Here is a 13966-nt window from a genome sequence, read left to right as displayed (position 1 = left end):
ATGGCAGAGCTCTTTCCTGATACAGGTACAGGGACCTTTCCACTAGGCTTTTTTGTCTAGGCTTATTAGTTGGCTAGAAACAAATGACATTGAGATTTTTTAAATGAATCCCCAAATTCACCTCCAAAACAATACTATTAGTAATAGCTAACATTTATATAGTGTTTAAGGGTTGCACAGAGCTTTACGAGGTAAGTGCTATTAGTATCTCCATTTGCAGATACAGAGCTTAAGTGACTTGTTCAGAGCCACACAGACGGTATTGTCTGGGGCTGCATTTGAACACAGGTCTTCCTGACTCCGGTGCCCTCTTCACTGCACCTCCAGCTGCCTCTACAAAACTGGATAACATCAAACACCTGCATCATTAGTGCAGAAAACGGAAGCTCCCCACTTCTGTGACTTAGGCACAACTTAGAATTTGCTTCTTCATCTCCAGATTTTCACTAGAGGTGAAAAGACAAGGAGAACGTTTGGGGATTGGCCAAGTAAAACCTTTAGTTAGGACAGCCAGAAGCCGCCAGACCCGATGAACCCCAAAAACAACTAGAGCTTTGCTCTTGCTCCTTATCTCCTGCCTCCCTGGTGTCAGCCTGGGATTCTGTTGGGTGTCCCTGGCCCAGAGCTTCAGCTACTGGATTCACAGTAGTTAGTGCCCGTTCCTCAACAGTACCTATGGTGACCACTGTCCCAGTAAAGCTTCAAGGCCATGGGCAATCATGTCACTGGCAGTACCATGCGGGTTCCTCCTCTAGGCCTTTTTAGACCCTGGGGATGCCAAACCTGAGAGACTACAGAAGCTGTCTGTGGAAGGCAAAGGGGGCAGATGCTGCCTGTATTCAGCAGTGAGCACCCCCACCTTACAGAGGAGAGCAGCCTTCCTCCTAATAACAGTTGGTGGAGAAGTGTGGCTGGATGCTGACTTGTGGTACTTGTGAGAGAATTCATTCTGTTCTGGGCTGGACTGCTGAAGATGAAAAGTGTGTGGAACCCAACAGGGTGATTAGATACAGACAGTGTGGGAGTTAAAAGCATGGTCAATTAAGCCGGCCCAGGGGTCATTGGGAATTATGGGAGGAATGCTCAGATAACGGTACCTGAGCTAGCTGAGGGTGCTTTGGGCAGCTCACCAGATGGTTCAGGAATATAGGGAAAGTGGGAGTGTGGGCTCAGTAATAGAGCATGCATCAGGGGCTTTAATTCCTGCGGAAGTATTCCTGCTGGGTCCAGACCACCCAGCAGGTGAGAGCTGCCCCTCTTTGGGAGCTTAAGAGGTGGATGTGCCCAGGGTGGTCAATAGCACAATCCACTGGGAGTCAGGAAGTACCGAGTTAGAATCCTGCCTCCAGCACTGACCAGCTGTGTGACGCTGGGCAAGTCTCTGAACTGCCTTCAGCCTCAGCTGCTTCATTTGTGAAATGAGGATAATAATAAAGAGAGGAAGGAGGAGGGAAGTCAATAGAAAATATTAAACTCTAGGGATGCCTGACATGACAATCAATTGACAAGCATTTATTAAGCACCTATTACGTTCCTGTGTAAGGCCTGAGCATACAAAAACCAAAGAGAAAGAACTTCCGCTCTCAAGGAGCTAACACTGATCTACTGAGGGACCAGGGCCTCAGGAGAGCAGAGGTGCAGAGACATCCAGTCCGGCCTCTTCCTTTTACAGATGAGGAAAGTGAGGCACAGAGAGGTCAGGCCACTTGCTCAGTTTCATGCATACAATGAGCAGAGCTGGGAGCTGAGCTCAGGTACTCTGACATCAAAATTAGCAGAGAATACAAGGTGCAGATGTGATAGCGTATGCAAATAGATAGGAAGTGAAAGTTAGGTAATCCATGGAGGGAAGGCTCCAGGCCCTGGGGGAATCAAGAGAGGCAGGTTGCAAACTACCGTGCCTGCAAGATTCCCTGAAAGAGCAGAATCCCATAATTGGAATTAATCCCATGGACTATAAAGGATCATTTGGACACCTCCTGACACTGGTCATTGGAAGAATAGACATGACTGAAAACTGTTCCCTGGGGGTTTGTGGCAGACGATGTATGCCAAGCCTGGAGAATGGAGTGTCAAGGAAGTATTCAGGTGAGGCTTGGAATAACTCATATTGTATGGTCCAGAGTGCTTAGTTAATAATACAACTCTGTGCAAGAAGCCAAGGTACAAATCGTTAAGGGTGTGTGTCCTGATATAGATCCATGGACAGTTTGACATCCATTTCAGGTCCTTGTTTACCCATCCTGAGAGGCGAGGGAGTGGTCTGTCCATCTAGAGAGAGAGTGTGGGAATGATGAAGGAGGAGCAAGGCGACATGAGGAAGCAGGTGTCCCAGCCTGCATCAGTCATCTTGAGGCACACACTGGTTTCCCCTGGCTATTCCCAGGAAATGACATCAACGTTTAGGGTGTGGTGAGAATGAAGAGGGGTAGCTATCCAACTGGCACATTCTGAACCTCTCATACTCTCCGTGAAGGGAGTTCCAGAGAGATACAAATGGACCCAATGTCAGAGTGAGTGAGTGTGTGTGCGTGTGAGAGAGAGAGACAGACAGACAGACAGACAGAGACAGAGACAGAGAGAGACAGAGAGAGACACAGAGAGAGAGAGAGAGAGAGAGAGAGAGAGAGAGAGAGAGAGAGAGAGAGAGGAGAAGAGAGGAGAGGAGAGAGAAGAAACAAAGGGGGGGCAAGAGAGAGTCAGAGAGAGTCAATCTATCTCTGCTGTTTGGGTGTTCTTAAAAAGAAGCCATGACATTTTTGGGGTGATCTGCACTGGAATAGGCTGGATTTTAAAACCCACTGTCATGCAGACACGTTGAAGATAGAGATGCCTGTCTCTGTTTGGGCTCCAGCTTCTCCCAAGGTGACTGATGCAGAGTTTTTCAAATAGACGTGGAGATGGGGGACCCACGGTGTATCAGAGGCATCCAACTGAAAACAGGTACTCGGAACGTCTTTTGTTGAAGTCAGTTATTTGACTGAAGCCGAGGGAGCGAAGCCTTAGTTGCTGAGGGCAGACTTTAGCCCATATGTTCCATGTTGTTCTGTCCCATCATATTGCTGGTCTGAAAAAGAAAATGTTTTGACAGACTGTCACCGAAACCTGTTCTTCATGCAAACATGTTGGGGAGAGCTATTATTCTTGGTAGACAGCTTTGTTGAGGAATTATTCAAGGGTAGAGTTATGGTAAAAGTACCATCCTGCTGAGGAGGTGTCAGGCACGGAGGGATCTTTAGATGGGGAAACTGAGCAGCGGCCCTGAGTTGCTCACCTGTGGGAGGGTGAGTTTGACCCAGATTGAGCATCCTAGAGACACACCCTGAATTGGCCTTTGTATAGCATACTAAGTTTGTAAAGCACTTTACACATTATTGTCTTCTTTGAGTCCTTATAACAGCCCAGTGCAGCAGGTATTATTTATTGTGCCCATTTTGCAGATGAGGAAACTGAGGTTCAGAGAGGTGATTTGTCTAGGATCATGTAGTGAATAAGTCTCTGACATGGGATTTGGCCCCAGGGCCTCCTGACTCCAAGTCCAGCAATCTATGAGCGGGTCCTAACACATCCCCAAGCTCAGTTTTCTTATATCACTTACACTTTTGTGAAGGTGAGAGCTGGAAGGGACCTCAACACCAGCTATTCCAACCCACAGAGGGAAGAGCCACCCCCACACCTGGTGTGTTCTCTCTCTTCCCTTCCCCCTCATGCAGGCTGCTTGTCTGTCCACAGACCTTGGAGGAGGCAGGAGCAGACGCCCTTCCCTCTGATGAAATGGAGGACCCCTAGGCTTTGCCATCCATCTGCCCTGCTTCTGTATGCCCACTTTCCTCTTGACACTGCCATCTGACCCACTGGGGCCACCAAAGGGGCTCCGGGCATAACAACCTGATCTAACACTGTAGTTTCAGGGTCTTCTGGACCTTCCAACTCTCTTCTATGTATCTGGTCCCCTCCAGTTAGGGAAGAAGGGCTCCTACTCTCTCTCTCTTCTCTCTCTCTCTCTCTCTCTCTCTCTCTCTCTCTCTCTCTCTCTCTCTCTCTCTGTGTGTGTGTGTGTGTGTGTGTGTGTGTGTGTGTGAAAGAGAAAGAAAGAGAGAGACAGACAGAGAGAGACAGAGACAGAGAGAGGGGAGAGGGGGAGGGGGAGAGAGAGGACTGTGACCTGGTGAAGCCCAAATCATGTTTTTAAAAGTATAAAACAACATCCAGAGGATTACAAAGGAAACCATATCTACTGAAACAACTATCAAAGTGTAAAAGAAAGAGTCACAGACCTCAGGTTAAGTAGCCCTGCTCTCGAGGAATGTGGGCAGCCCTTTTGTGTTTAGATCTCCCACGTCCAGCACCGGATGTGGCACAGAGGAGGTGCCCAGCAAATGCTTGTTTATTCATTCACTCATTCCTACTGAACAGAGTGGAAGGAAATGAAGGAGGAGGTGTGGATGAACTCCAGGGTGATGGGATAAGGATCCGGAGAAGGCACAACGAGACCAAACGCAATTACCTAGTCACGAGTTACAAGGGTGATGACAAGAGAGAGAATGAAGAGGCCGGTCCCCTGTGAGCAATGAGAATTTGCTTCTCTTTGTGAGGCCATTTTCAGGAAGAAAAAAGTGTAATTGCCTTTTTAAAAGAGAAGCCACTTCTACAAATGGTGTTAAATGTGTTTGTATACAATTTCACATGCATACATAAATGTATGTATTTTATTTATATATATATATATATATATATATATATATACATATATATATTACATATATACATGGTTGAGCCTGTTTCATGTTTGTTTTCAGTCTCATTACCCTTTTCCTTCTTTTCCATTTTTGATCCTTATACTTTCTTCCTTCCCTTCTCCTTCTCTCCCTCCTTCTCTCTTTCCCTCCCTCTTCTTCCCTCCTTCCCTTCCTTCCTTCTTCCCTCCCTCTCTTTTTTGACTTTCTTTCTCTCTCACTCTTCCTCTTTCTTTATCTATTGATTAATCTATAAAATTTAATACATGAGGTTTTTTCTGCTTATGCAATATTTTTCCCATGTATAATAATGTTCCATGCAGAGCTTCAGAGAAGGCTGATAATTTGGGGGCTTTGCCATCTATAATTGACAAAAAAAAAGACAAAAAACAATTTTGTGTGACCTTAGAAGACAGAGGGGTCTATCCCAATCGAAATATGTTAAAGTTCATTCCAGGGAAAGTTATCTGAGTTGTAAATCCAATGAAAATTAGCCTGAGTGAACCTTACCCCGATTAAAAGGAAATTAAGTGGAAGACCAGTGAGGTTAGTGAAAATTGAATTGGAGGATTAGCACATCAATGCTGTTATTGAATGAACTAATAAAATTTATTCCATACATATTATACTAATGATATTATACATATTATTCATGAAGTGTTTTAAAGTTTGCAAAGCACTTTACTTGTATTATTTCATTAGCTCCACAAAACAACCTGGGGAGGTAGGGTCTACTGTCATCCCCATTTTACAGATGGGAAACTTGAACTTTAAGTTCTTTGCCCAGGATCCCAGAGGTAGTAAAGCACTCTCCAGTCTTGGCCATTATATTTTAGCTGCCTTCTCCCTCTGTTTTCATGGATCCCTTCTCCTTTTGGGGAGTTCCTTGGCCCCTTCTGCTTTTCAGCTCCCTTTTATGCATTGTCTTCTCCCTCTAGAATGTACTCTCTCTGAGGCAAGGACTCTTTCTTTTTATTTGTAGTTGTGTCCTGAGCACTTAGCATCATACCTGGGCACATACGAGGTGTTTAATAAATACCTGTTGACTCGAGTAAGCATCTAAGGCAGCCTTTGACTTCAGTTATTACCAAGTGCTAAGCCCTATCTCTGTCTTCAAGGAGCCCATTCTGATAGAAGGAGGAAACCCACAGAGGGAAGTCCCAGCCAAGGAAGAGTGTTTTGGGGCGTGAAGTCACAGGGGTTGTGAGGGGAGCACTAGACAGTCCCCATGAGCAATTGAAGATTCAATTATAACACTGGCGGTAAAAGTGGGGGTAGAAGGGAAGGGGCAACAGAGAGCTGCTCCCTTCCCACGCATGGCTGCCAGTGGTTTGGTTTGGTGGATGCAGCAGCCATGGCAGCCAGGGTTCATTGGTATCTAATGAGCTCTGGCTAAGACCTTGGGAAGAGCAGATTTCCCAGCTGAGAAGACTGAGTCATTGCTCCGAAGAGTCAAACTATACAATTTTCAGATCTGTATGGACAATGAAAGTTGGGTTTCCAATCTTCCCATCCATGGTAAAAAGTGTATTCCATTAGGCTCTAAGTGGTCTGTCTGTGACAAAAATCCTGCTTTGTTTGGAGCCATGGTCAATTGTACAATTTGTACCATCTTTCACACATGCTCCCCTGTCTCCTCTGACACCACCCCCGCCCTGGTGTGGGCCCTCATCACCTCACACCTGGACTCTGGCAGTAGCTGCTGGGGGGGGTGGCGCACAAGTCTTCTTGGGCCCTCCAGGCCATCCTCCACTCGCTGTCAAAGGGATCTTCCCAAAGCACAGATCTGACCATGTCACCTCCCTACCCAATATAAAATCCTTTGTTTCCTTTCCTGACCTTTCCCCTTCCTACCATTCCAGAATTCTTACACCTTTGCTTCCTCCCACCCACTCTTTGGGACAGTGACGATGGCCTCCTGGGTGTTCCTTGGACAAGACACTCCCATTTTGAGACTCTAGACATTGTTTCTGTCTGTCCCCATGCCTGGAAGGCTCTCCTGCTTCCTTGATGCCTCTTGGCTCCCTTCAAAGCCCAGCTAAAATCCCACCTCCTCCAGGAAGCCTTTCCCAATCTCCCTTCACTCCAATGCCTTCCCTCTGCTGATGATTTCCTATTTACCCCGTACATTGCTTGTCTGTACATAATTGTTTGCACATTATCTTCCCCATTAAACTGTGAGTTCCTCAAGGCAGGGACTATCTTTTGCATTCCTTTGTATCTATAGTGCTTTGCACAGTGCCAGGCACATAGTAGATGCTCAACAAATGTTTACTGACCTACTGACTGCTTATCATCTGCGGGATGTGCTCCTCTTCATGGCCCACAAGGCCAGCTGCCAATGACGATGTCAATTGTTACAGATGGTAGCTGGGCATGCAGTAAGCATTCCTGAGGGCCAGGCATGGGCTGGGAGCACAGAGACACAAAAGGGATGAGATGTTCTGATCTGCAAGGTGCTCACAGTAGAAGAAGCTGAGAATACGACAGAATAAGCTCATATTGAGAGCACCCCACTGGGCATTGGGGAAAGGGATGGGAGGCAACATGTTAGGAGGGCAGAGGGGAAAGAGCGTCAACTCCCAAGCCAGTAGATCCAGTTTCAAATCCTGCTTCTGATGGTCTTACTTAAGCTGAAACCTGTGTGACTTTGAGCAAGCCCCTTGGCCTCCCTGGGCCTTAGTTTCCTCCTTTGTAAGATGAGAGGGTTCGACCTACAGTTTCTGAAGTTCCTTCCAGCCCTAGATCTGTGAGTCTACAGTCTTAGGTCAGCATGGTTGGTTCGTGCCTCATTTAGCCAAGGACATAGGTTGGCCCCCTGGGTCATTGTGCTTCCCTCTGTCCATAGCTGTAGTTTAAACTGAGGCACTGAGGGTCAGCAGGAAGAGCCTTAGAGTCAGAAACCCAGGCCCACCACTCTCAGCTAGAACAATTCTGGACAAGTCAGTTAGCCCTTTTAGTCTCAGTTTCCTCATCTGTAAAATGGGAATAGTATTGTTACACTGACCACCTTAAAGGATTTTGTGAAGAAAATGCTTTCAACTTGCGTTATGCCATACATACATATGCTACTGCTGTAGAAAAGACCGTTGACCACAAGCCCCCCTTGTAAGTCATGTTATCAAGGACATGGGAGGCTAGATAAAGGGGTGTGTGTGATTGGATCTGAGTAAACCCATCAACACTGCTAGAAAATCTACTCACGATGTGTACCCTGTGGACTGTGGGCTAAAGCATCAACAGTGCAATGGAATAGATGACTTATTCATGCAGTAATTGTTGGCGGTTCGATGGCACTCAGCCAAGGCCCCACCGCCATCTCTGTGTCTGCAGAGTGCTGCCTCATACTAGAGTGGTAAAGAAGCTTGGCAATTGAGGGAGAGAAGGATGCTGCTTCTCATCAATATGAATCTGTTTTCCAAGGCATTGTCTCTTTAGGACCCAAAGTGGAATTTGTGTTGTTATATGTGAGTGGGATGGCAATTTCAGGCTGTGAAATACAGAAGCTCAGAGGCCATCTCACCAATACGCTTGGACAAGAAGGCCTTGGGGAACATCCCCAACATGGGGCCATTTGGTCTTTGCTCCAAGACTTCTAGGGGGGAGGAGAGTAGGTGGGCCTTTGGACAGCTGTAATGCTCTTCCTCCTACCAAGTCTCCTTGTACCTCTGAAGTTCCCCCATTTACTCCCAAGAGGGCCAAGCAAAATAAATCCCTCCCCTCTCCCACTTGGCAGTGAGACAGATGCTTGGAGCCAGCTATTACATCCCCTGATGATTCGCTTCTCCAAGCTAAAATTCCCATTTTCTGTAACCAATCCTATGTGTCATACTCCTTCATGGTTACCTTCCTCCTATTCTGATTGCCCTGTTAGTAACAATATAGCACACATTTATGGGAAACTTTAAGATCTGCAAAGCACATTAAACATATTAGTTCATTTTATCTTTACAACAACCCTGGGAGGTGAGTACTATTATCATTTTACAAATGAGGAAACTGAGGCAAATGGCGGTTAAGTGACTTGTCCAGGGTCACACAGCAAGGGGCTGGATTTGAATTCATCTTCTAGTGTTCTGCTGACCACGGAGCTGGCGCTTCTTGGTTCTCTCCGGATGATCAGTCTACTGCACTAACTGCAGCACCATAGACACACAGTGACCAAGGCACGCCGGCTACAGCAGGACTTCACCAAGGCTTCATTAGTTTTCTTAGCCTCTGGGTCATTCTGTGGTTCAATTTAATGTAGTTCAGTGCGTCTCACTTTCCTAATTACTTTTGCCTAATATCAGTTAAAGTGATTCCACAAAACTGGCCTTATCTTGTATTCAGCACACATGTGCACACATACACACATGCACATGTACACACAAACACATAGATACGCATGCAAATACACATGTGCATGCTTACACAATGCATATATGCACATACATGCACACATCTGCATATGTGCACACACATGCACATACACATACGCACTTGTGCACATGCACACAGCCACAGAGACACACACACACATGCACACACATACACACAGAGATACACACACGCATGCACACACACACACACACACACACACACACCCCTCCCTTCATTGGCAAAGAATTGAAGGCTTTTTCTACTAACGGACTAATTCACTTCAAATTATGTTGTGACACATGAGTTGCTCGAAATTTCTAACAATATACACTTTGGCTCAATGAAAGCAAAAATGTGGATTTCTCTCAGATCTACCCATCTCATTCACCTCTAAATGCCCTTGTTTTCTCATCTACTTGTCTGGGTAGGCAAAAGATGAGGACTGTTCCCGTGTACAGCCAATTCTGGCTGGCCTCTTGACAAATCACACCCAGATGTGGCCGTGATGGCTTATATTGGCTCATCTTTCTTCCCCTGCAGCTGAAATGAGAAGGCGCAGGAGAATGGCCAGTGCACCAGGGGAGTTGTCTTGAGAAGCCTCTTGGTAAAGCAACTGACATTGGAAGGGGTTCTCGGCACTCAGAAACTTCTGAGCCTATGTCGGGGAAGGGGAAAAGAACAGTCATTTCTTAGGTACCTACTATGTGCCAGGCACTGTGCTAAGTGCTTTATAAAGATTATCTCATTCGATCCTCACAACAACCCTGGATGATGAGTGCTATCGTGATTCTCATTTTACAGTTGAGGAAACTGAGGCAGATGGCAGTTGTGACTTGCCCAGGGTCACACAGCTAGTAAGTATCTGAGGCTGGATGTGAACTTAGGTCTTCCTAAGTCCAAGCCCCTTCTTCATGGTCAGTGGATTCTGATGTGTACAAGAGGGATTAGCCTGGTCTGGCTTGGCCCAAGAGGGAAGAGTTGGGAATAATGGGGGAAGTGGCTTGGAGGTAGATTTCAGCTCATTTTCAGGAAAACCTCCCTAATGACCAGACCTCTCTGAAGCGAAATGGGCTGTTTGGGGAGGTACATGGCTGGGTCGCCACCAGTCAGGTAGGCCATGGGGGGATTGTTGCTGGACTGGAAGGCCTTGGAGATTCAATGACTCCTCCATCATTTGGTGCTTTCCTGGGGTGTTTGGAAGTTACTGGGGGGACAGGAGTAACAGAGAGTTGAGAAACCTGTAGGCTATTCTGAGTTCCCTGCCTTCCCTAGGGCAGAACCCTGGGTCCTTTTAAATGCTAATGTTCATCCACTGGTTTAAAAAAAAAAAAAGAGAAATGCACTGCCAGTCTTGATGCCTGGTCCCTGGCCCCTCCAGTGACCTCAAGGCATTTGAGACAGCCAGAATCTTCATAATGCTGGGCTTTGCTGAGGTGAATTTTCTCCATGCTCTTTCTACTCTTCCCTCTAAACTCCATCTCCAACATGGTTTTGGCTGCTAAAGATGTTTAGTATTTTTCACTGTGCAAACTCTCCAGAAACGGACAATTTCTAGCTAAAATGAGATTTTTTTCTCCTCTTCATTTTCCCCTAATCTATACGTGCATACAATCAGCTGCGTCAACATCCAGCTAGTGTGTTTCTACCAGGAGAGACCTCTCCCCTTCTCCCCTCCCTACCCCGCTCTCCCTACAGATGCTTGCAAGGCTTTCTTTCATCCCTTACTTTGAGATTCAAAGCCACTGGGACCACATTCTCCCATTTCTAGCCTAATCTAAGCATTTCAAATGCAAGCTAACAACTTGTTTTTTAAACAAATTCTCTTGTCAGCAAAGCTTCAAATTTCTCTGGGCTTGGGCAATATGAGTCGAATGCTTTCTTTTGGAACGAAAACACATTGACTGGTTTCAAGGCGACTTTAAGGAAAGATGAGGAGGCAAGATTGTAGGAACTGGAAATGATGCCCAGATTGGAAACGCTCATGAGATGTCATCACAGCAACTTTCTTGAGTCCCAGTTTTCTGCCCAAAATCTTAGATATGCTAACTTCGATTCATTGCTTTTGTGTAAAAACTAGTACAGTTGGTTTCCCCTATCATCTCATAAAAGAAACTTGTGGAAGCAAAGCTTGATGGCTGTGAACAGTGCCCATGGAAGGCACTGGCATGAACAAATGCTTGGGAAACACTCATTTTAAATTGTCATATCATCACAAATTTTTGTGGAAAGAACCCAATGACCACAACAACTAGTCCTGAAGCTGGCATTCTCCCTTCCCACTGCCATGACTGTCCAGTGATCATTCAGTAATGGTGCATTGTACACAGAGAAGGGGCTGTCATATGGGATCAAGAATTCCCAGGGGCTCACCTTCCATCTGGGACCATCATAATGGCAATGTACAAGATGAGCCTAGTGGGATGCCTGGAAGGTCTCATGAGGACAAGCTCTTTGGGGCTTCTGGCTGAGGTTGGAGTTAGTGCCACCTTTGATGGAGGAAGGATTCCTGAGGGCACAGTAATTGACTGAAGACCCCTCTGTTTGACATCTGAAGCTTCTTTTAGCTGGTCAATCAGAGGTCTTTCCCCTCCTGTGATATAGTTCCCATTGAGAAAATAAAAAAAAAAAATTAACTTCCCTTTGGGTCTACGTGTTTAACTTTCAAGGCCGACTGGGAAGAGCCCAACTTAAATGTCCCTGGTTCTAGTTGGCAATATGGCACTCATCACTAAGGATTGTTGGAGTTCACTTGACTGGTTTAAGTTTTCATTTTCCAAGAAGTTCCCCAGAGTCCCAGTGTTTCTGTGTATTTCTTTGTCTGGAAGGGGAGGGGGGGGGCTGAGGTGGGGGGAGGGGCCCAGGGCCCTGGGAGTTCTGTTGATTCCACTCTTTCTCTGTGTGATGTCACTGACGGTACTTGTTTGGGATCCATGCTGAGTTAACCTCATTGGCCTTTTCCCCAGGAATTGATGCGCTTACACTTGGTGGGTCATTATGCTGCTGCACCTGTGTAGTGTAAAGGTCAGTGTGTTTTTCTGATTCTAAGAAATCATCCATGTCATTCCATTCTCAGTCAACGACTCACTACCATTCATAATGGAATGTGCCCTTGGCTCCAGGAGCACATGGGGCCCGGGACTGGTCTCGAGGGCAGGTCTTGACATTTGCTATCCATCCAGTCACTCCCCTCCCCCGTCTGTGATTTGGCTTGCATGCTAAGCCCCCTCCCCTGCCATGCAAGAGAGGCCCTCATTGCCAAGACCAGCTCAGCTTTGTGCGGTTCAAGCCAACAAGTGTTTATTAAGTTACTCTGTGCCAGTCAAGACATCCCCTGCCCTCAAGGTGGCTTCATTCCAGGCACAAATCTTGGTTGCTTTCACACCCTGGAGGTGACCAAGAGATGGTCCTGAGGCTGATGCTGAAACAGACAAGGAGCCAATCTGACCAAGGATATTGAACAGCCACGTGTTTCCTGGTCCCCAGGCTGGTCAGTCACACCCACTGAAGCACCAATTGGGGCTCTTCTTTACCGGGCTGGTCCTCCCACCCCCTACCTCCCAGGCCTTCCCCTCACAGCCCTTGTCTCCCATGCCCGCCTGGACTCCAGCTTCCACCCGGGCAATCCCCGATATGTATTCTCAAAGCCACCAACCAGACAGCATGCTCACTAACATGAGCTTAAATGCCACAATAGACACTGATTAACCATCTTGGAGTGCAGAGCACTGTGCTCAGAGCCTAGAAGACCATCAGTTTATTGGGACTGTCCCTGTTCTGGTGGGGCTTACAGTCTGGTAGAATGGCTCAGCTATAGATTCACACTAACCTAGGATAAGAGCGTCAAAGATATGCATATCAAAATGCTAAGCAAGTTCCAAGGGAGGAAAGGATTCTGGAAACCTGGAAGGGAGGGCAGTGGGGGGGGGCAGGTTACTCAAGGAAGGCTCCATGGAGGAGGTGACATTGGTGTTGGACTTTAAAGAATGGGTAGGAATTCAACACATTAAAAACATAGAAGCAGGACCTTCTTGGCCCAAGGAATACTATAGAAAAGGCCCAAAAGTGGGAAAGTACAGAGAATTTTGAGGAGACCAAAAGCAATAGAGCCTAGATGGAGCAGAAAATGTGTGTATAGGACAGCAGTATAAACATGAAATAGTGGATAGAGTTGCTGGACTTGGAATCAATAAGACCTGGGTTCAAATCCTGCCTCAGTCACTCGCTAGTTATGGCCCTGTACAAGTCACTCTCTCTGGGCTTTAGGTCCTTATCTGTAAAATGAGGGGGTTTGGACCCCAAGGACTCTAAGGTCCTTCCATTATTAACTATAATCCAATGATACCGGCTTGATTTTCTAAGGATGGAAGAGTAGGGTGGTGCCAGATTATAGAAGGCTTTGAATGCTAGACAAAGGAGTCTAACCTTTACTTAGTAAGCTATAAGGGGGCAGTGTGGTAGAGTGGAAAGGAGAAGAGTTTGGAGTCAAATCAACAAGCATCTATGAAATACCTACTATGTGTCAGGCACTGTGCTAAACACTGGGGATAACTAGAAAGTTAAAAAAAAAAGTCCCTGCCCTCAGGGAGCTCATAGTCTAATGGAGAAGACACCATGCCAACAACTATGTACACGCAAGCTATATGCAGGATAAATTGGAGGGAATCTCAAAGAAAAGACACTAGCATTAAAGGGGATCTGGGTTCAAATCCCACATTAGTCACTTAGTGACTCAGTTTCTCTGGGCCTCAGTGTCCTTTTTTATAGAATGATGGGCTAGATTAGATAACCTCTAGGTTCCCTTTCAGTTGTAAACCCATGCTTCTATGAAGCCATAAAAATAAAAAAAAAAAAACCTGGACAGAGGAGTG

General features: G+C 46.3%; 1 protein-coding gene across 4 annotated transcripts in view; it reads left to right on the top strand.

Moving 5' to 3' along the window:
• HECW1 (HECT, C2 and WW domain containing E3 ubiquitin protein ligase 1) overlaps positions 1 to 13966 on the top strand; it is a 317358-nt gene that overhangs the window by 101727 nt on the left and 201665 nt on the right. For 2 of the 4 annotated variants that reach the window (XM_020964419.2, XM_020964418.2), the window contains exon 1: positions 12059 to 12119. The exons of the other annotated variants lie outside the window; for them this stretch is intronic. In XM_020964419.2, coding sequence (XP_020820078.1) covers positions 12093 to 12119 — 27 coding nt within the window. In that variant the 5' untranslated portion in view covers positions 12059 to 12092. Of the gene's footprint in view, positions 1 to 12058; positions 12120 to 13966 lie in introns of those variants that run through there. 4 annotated transcript variants of the gene reach the window in all.

This window comes from Phascolarctos cinereus, unplaced genomic scaffold (assembly GCF_003287225.1).
Source record: "Phascolarctos cinereus isolate Bilbo 61053 unplaced genomic scaffold, phaCin_HiC Scaffold_4;HRSCAF=312, whole genome shotgun sequence".
Taxonomy (NCBI): domain Eukaryota; kingdom Metazoa; phylum Chordata; class Mammalia; order Diprotodontia; family Phascolarctidae; genus Phascolarctos; species Phascolarctos cinereus.
This window is presented reverse-complemented; position numbering and strand designations above follow the sequence as displayed.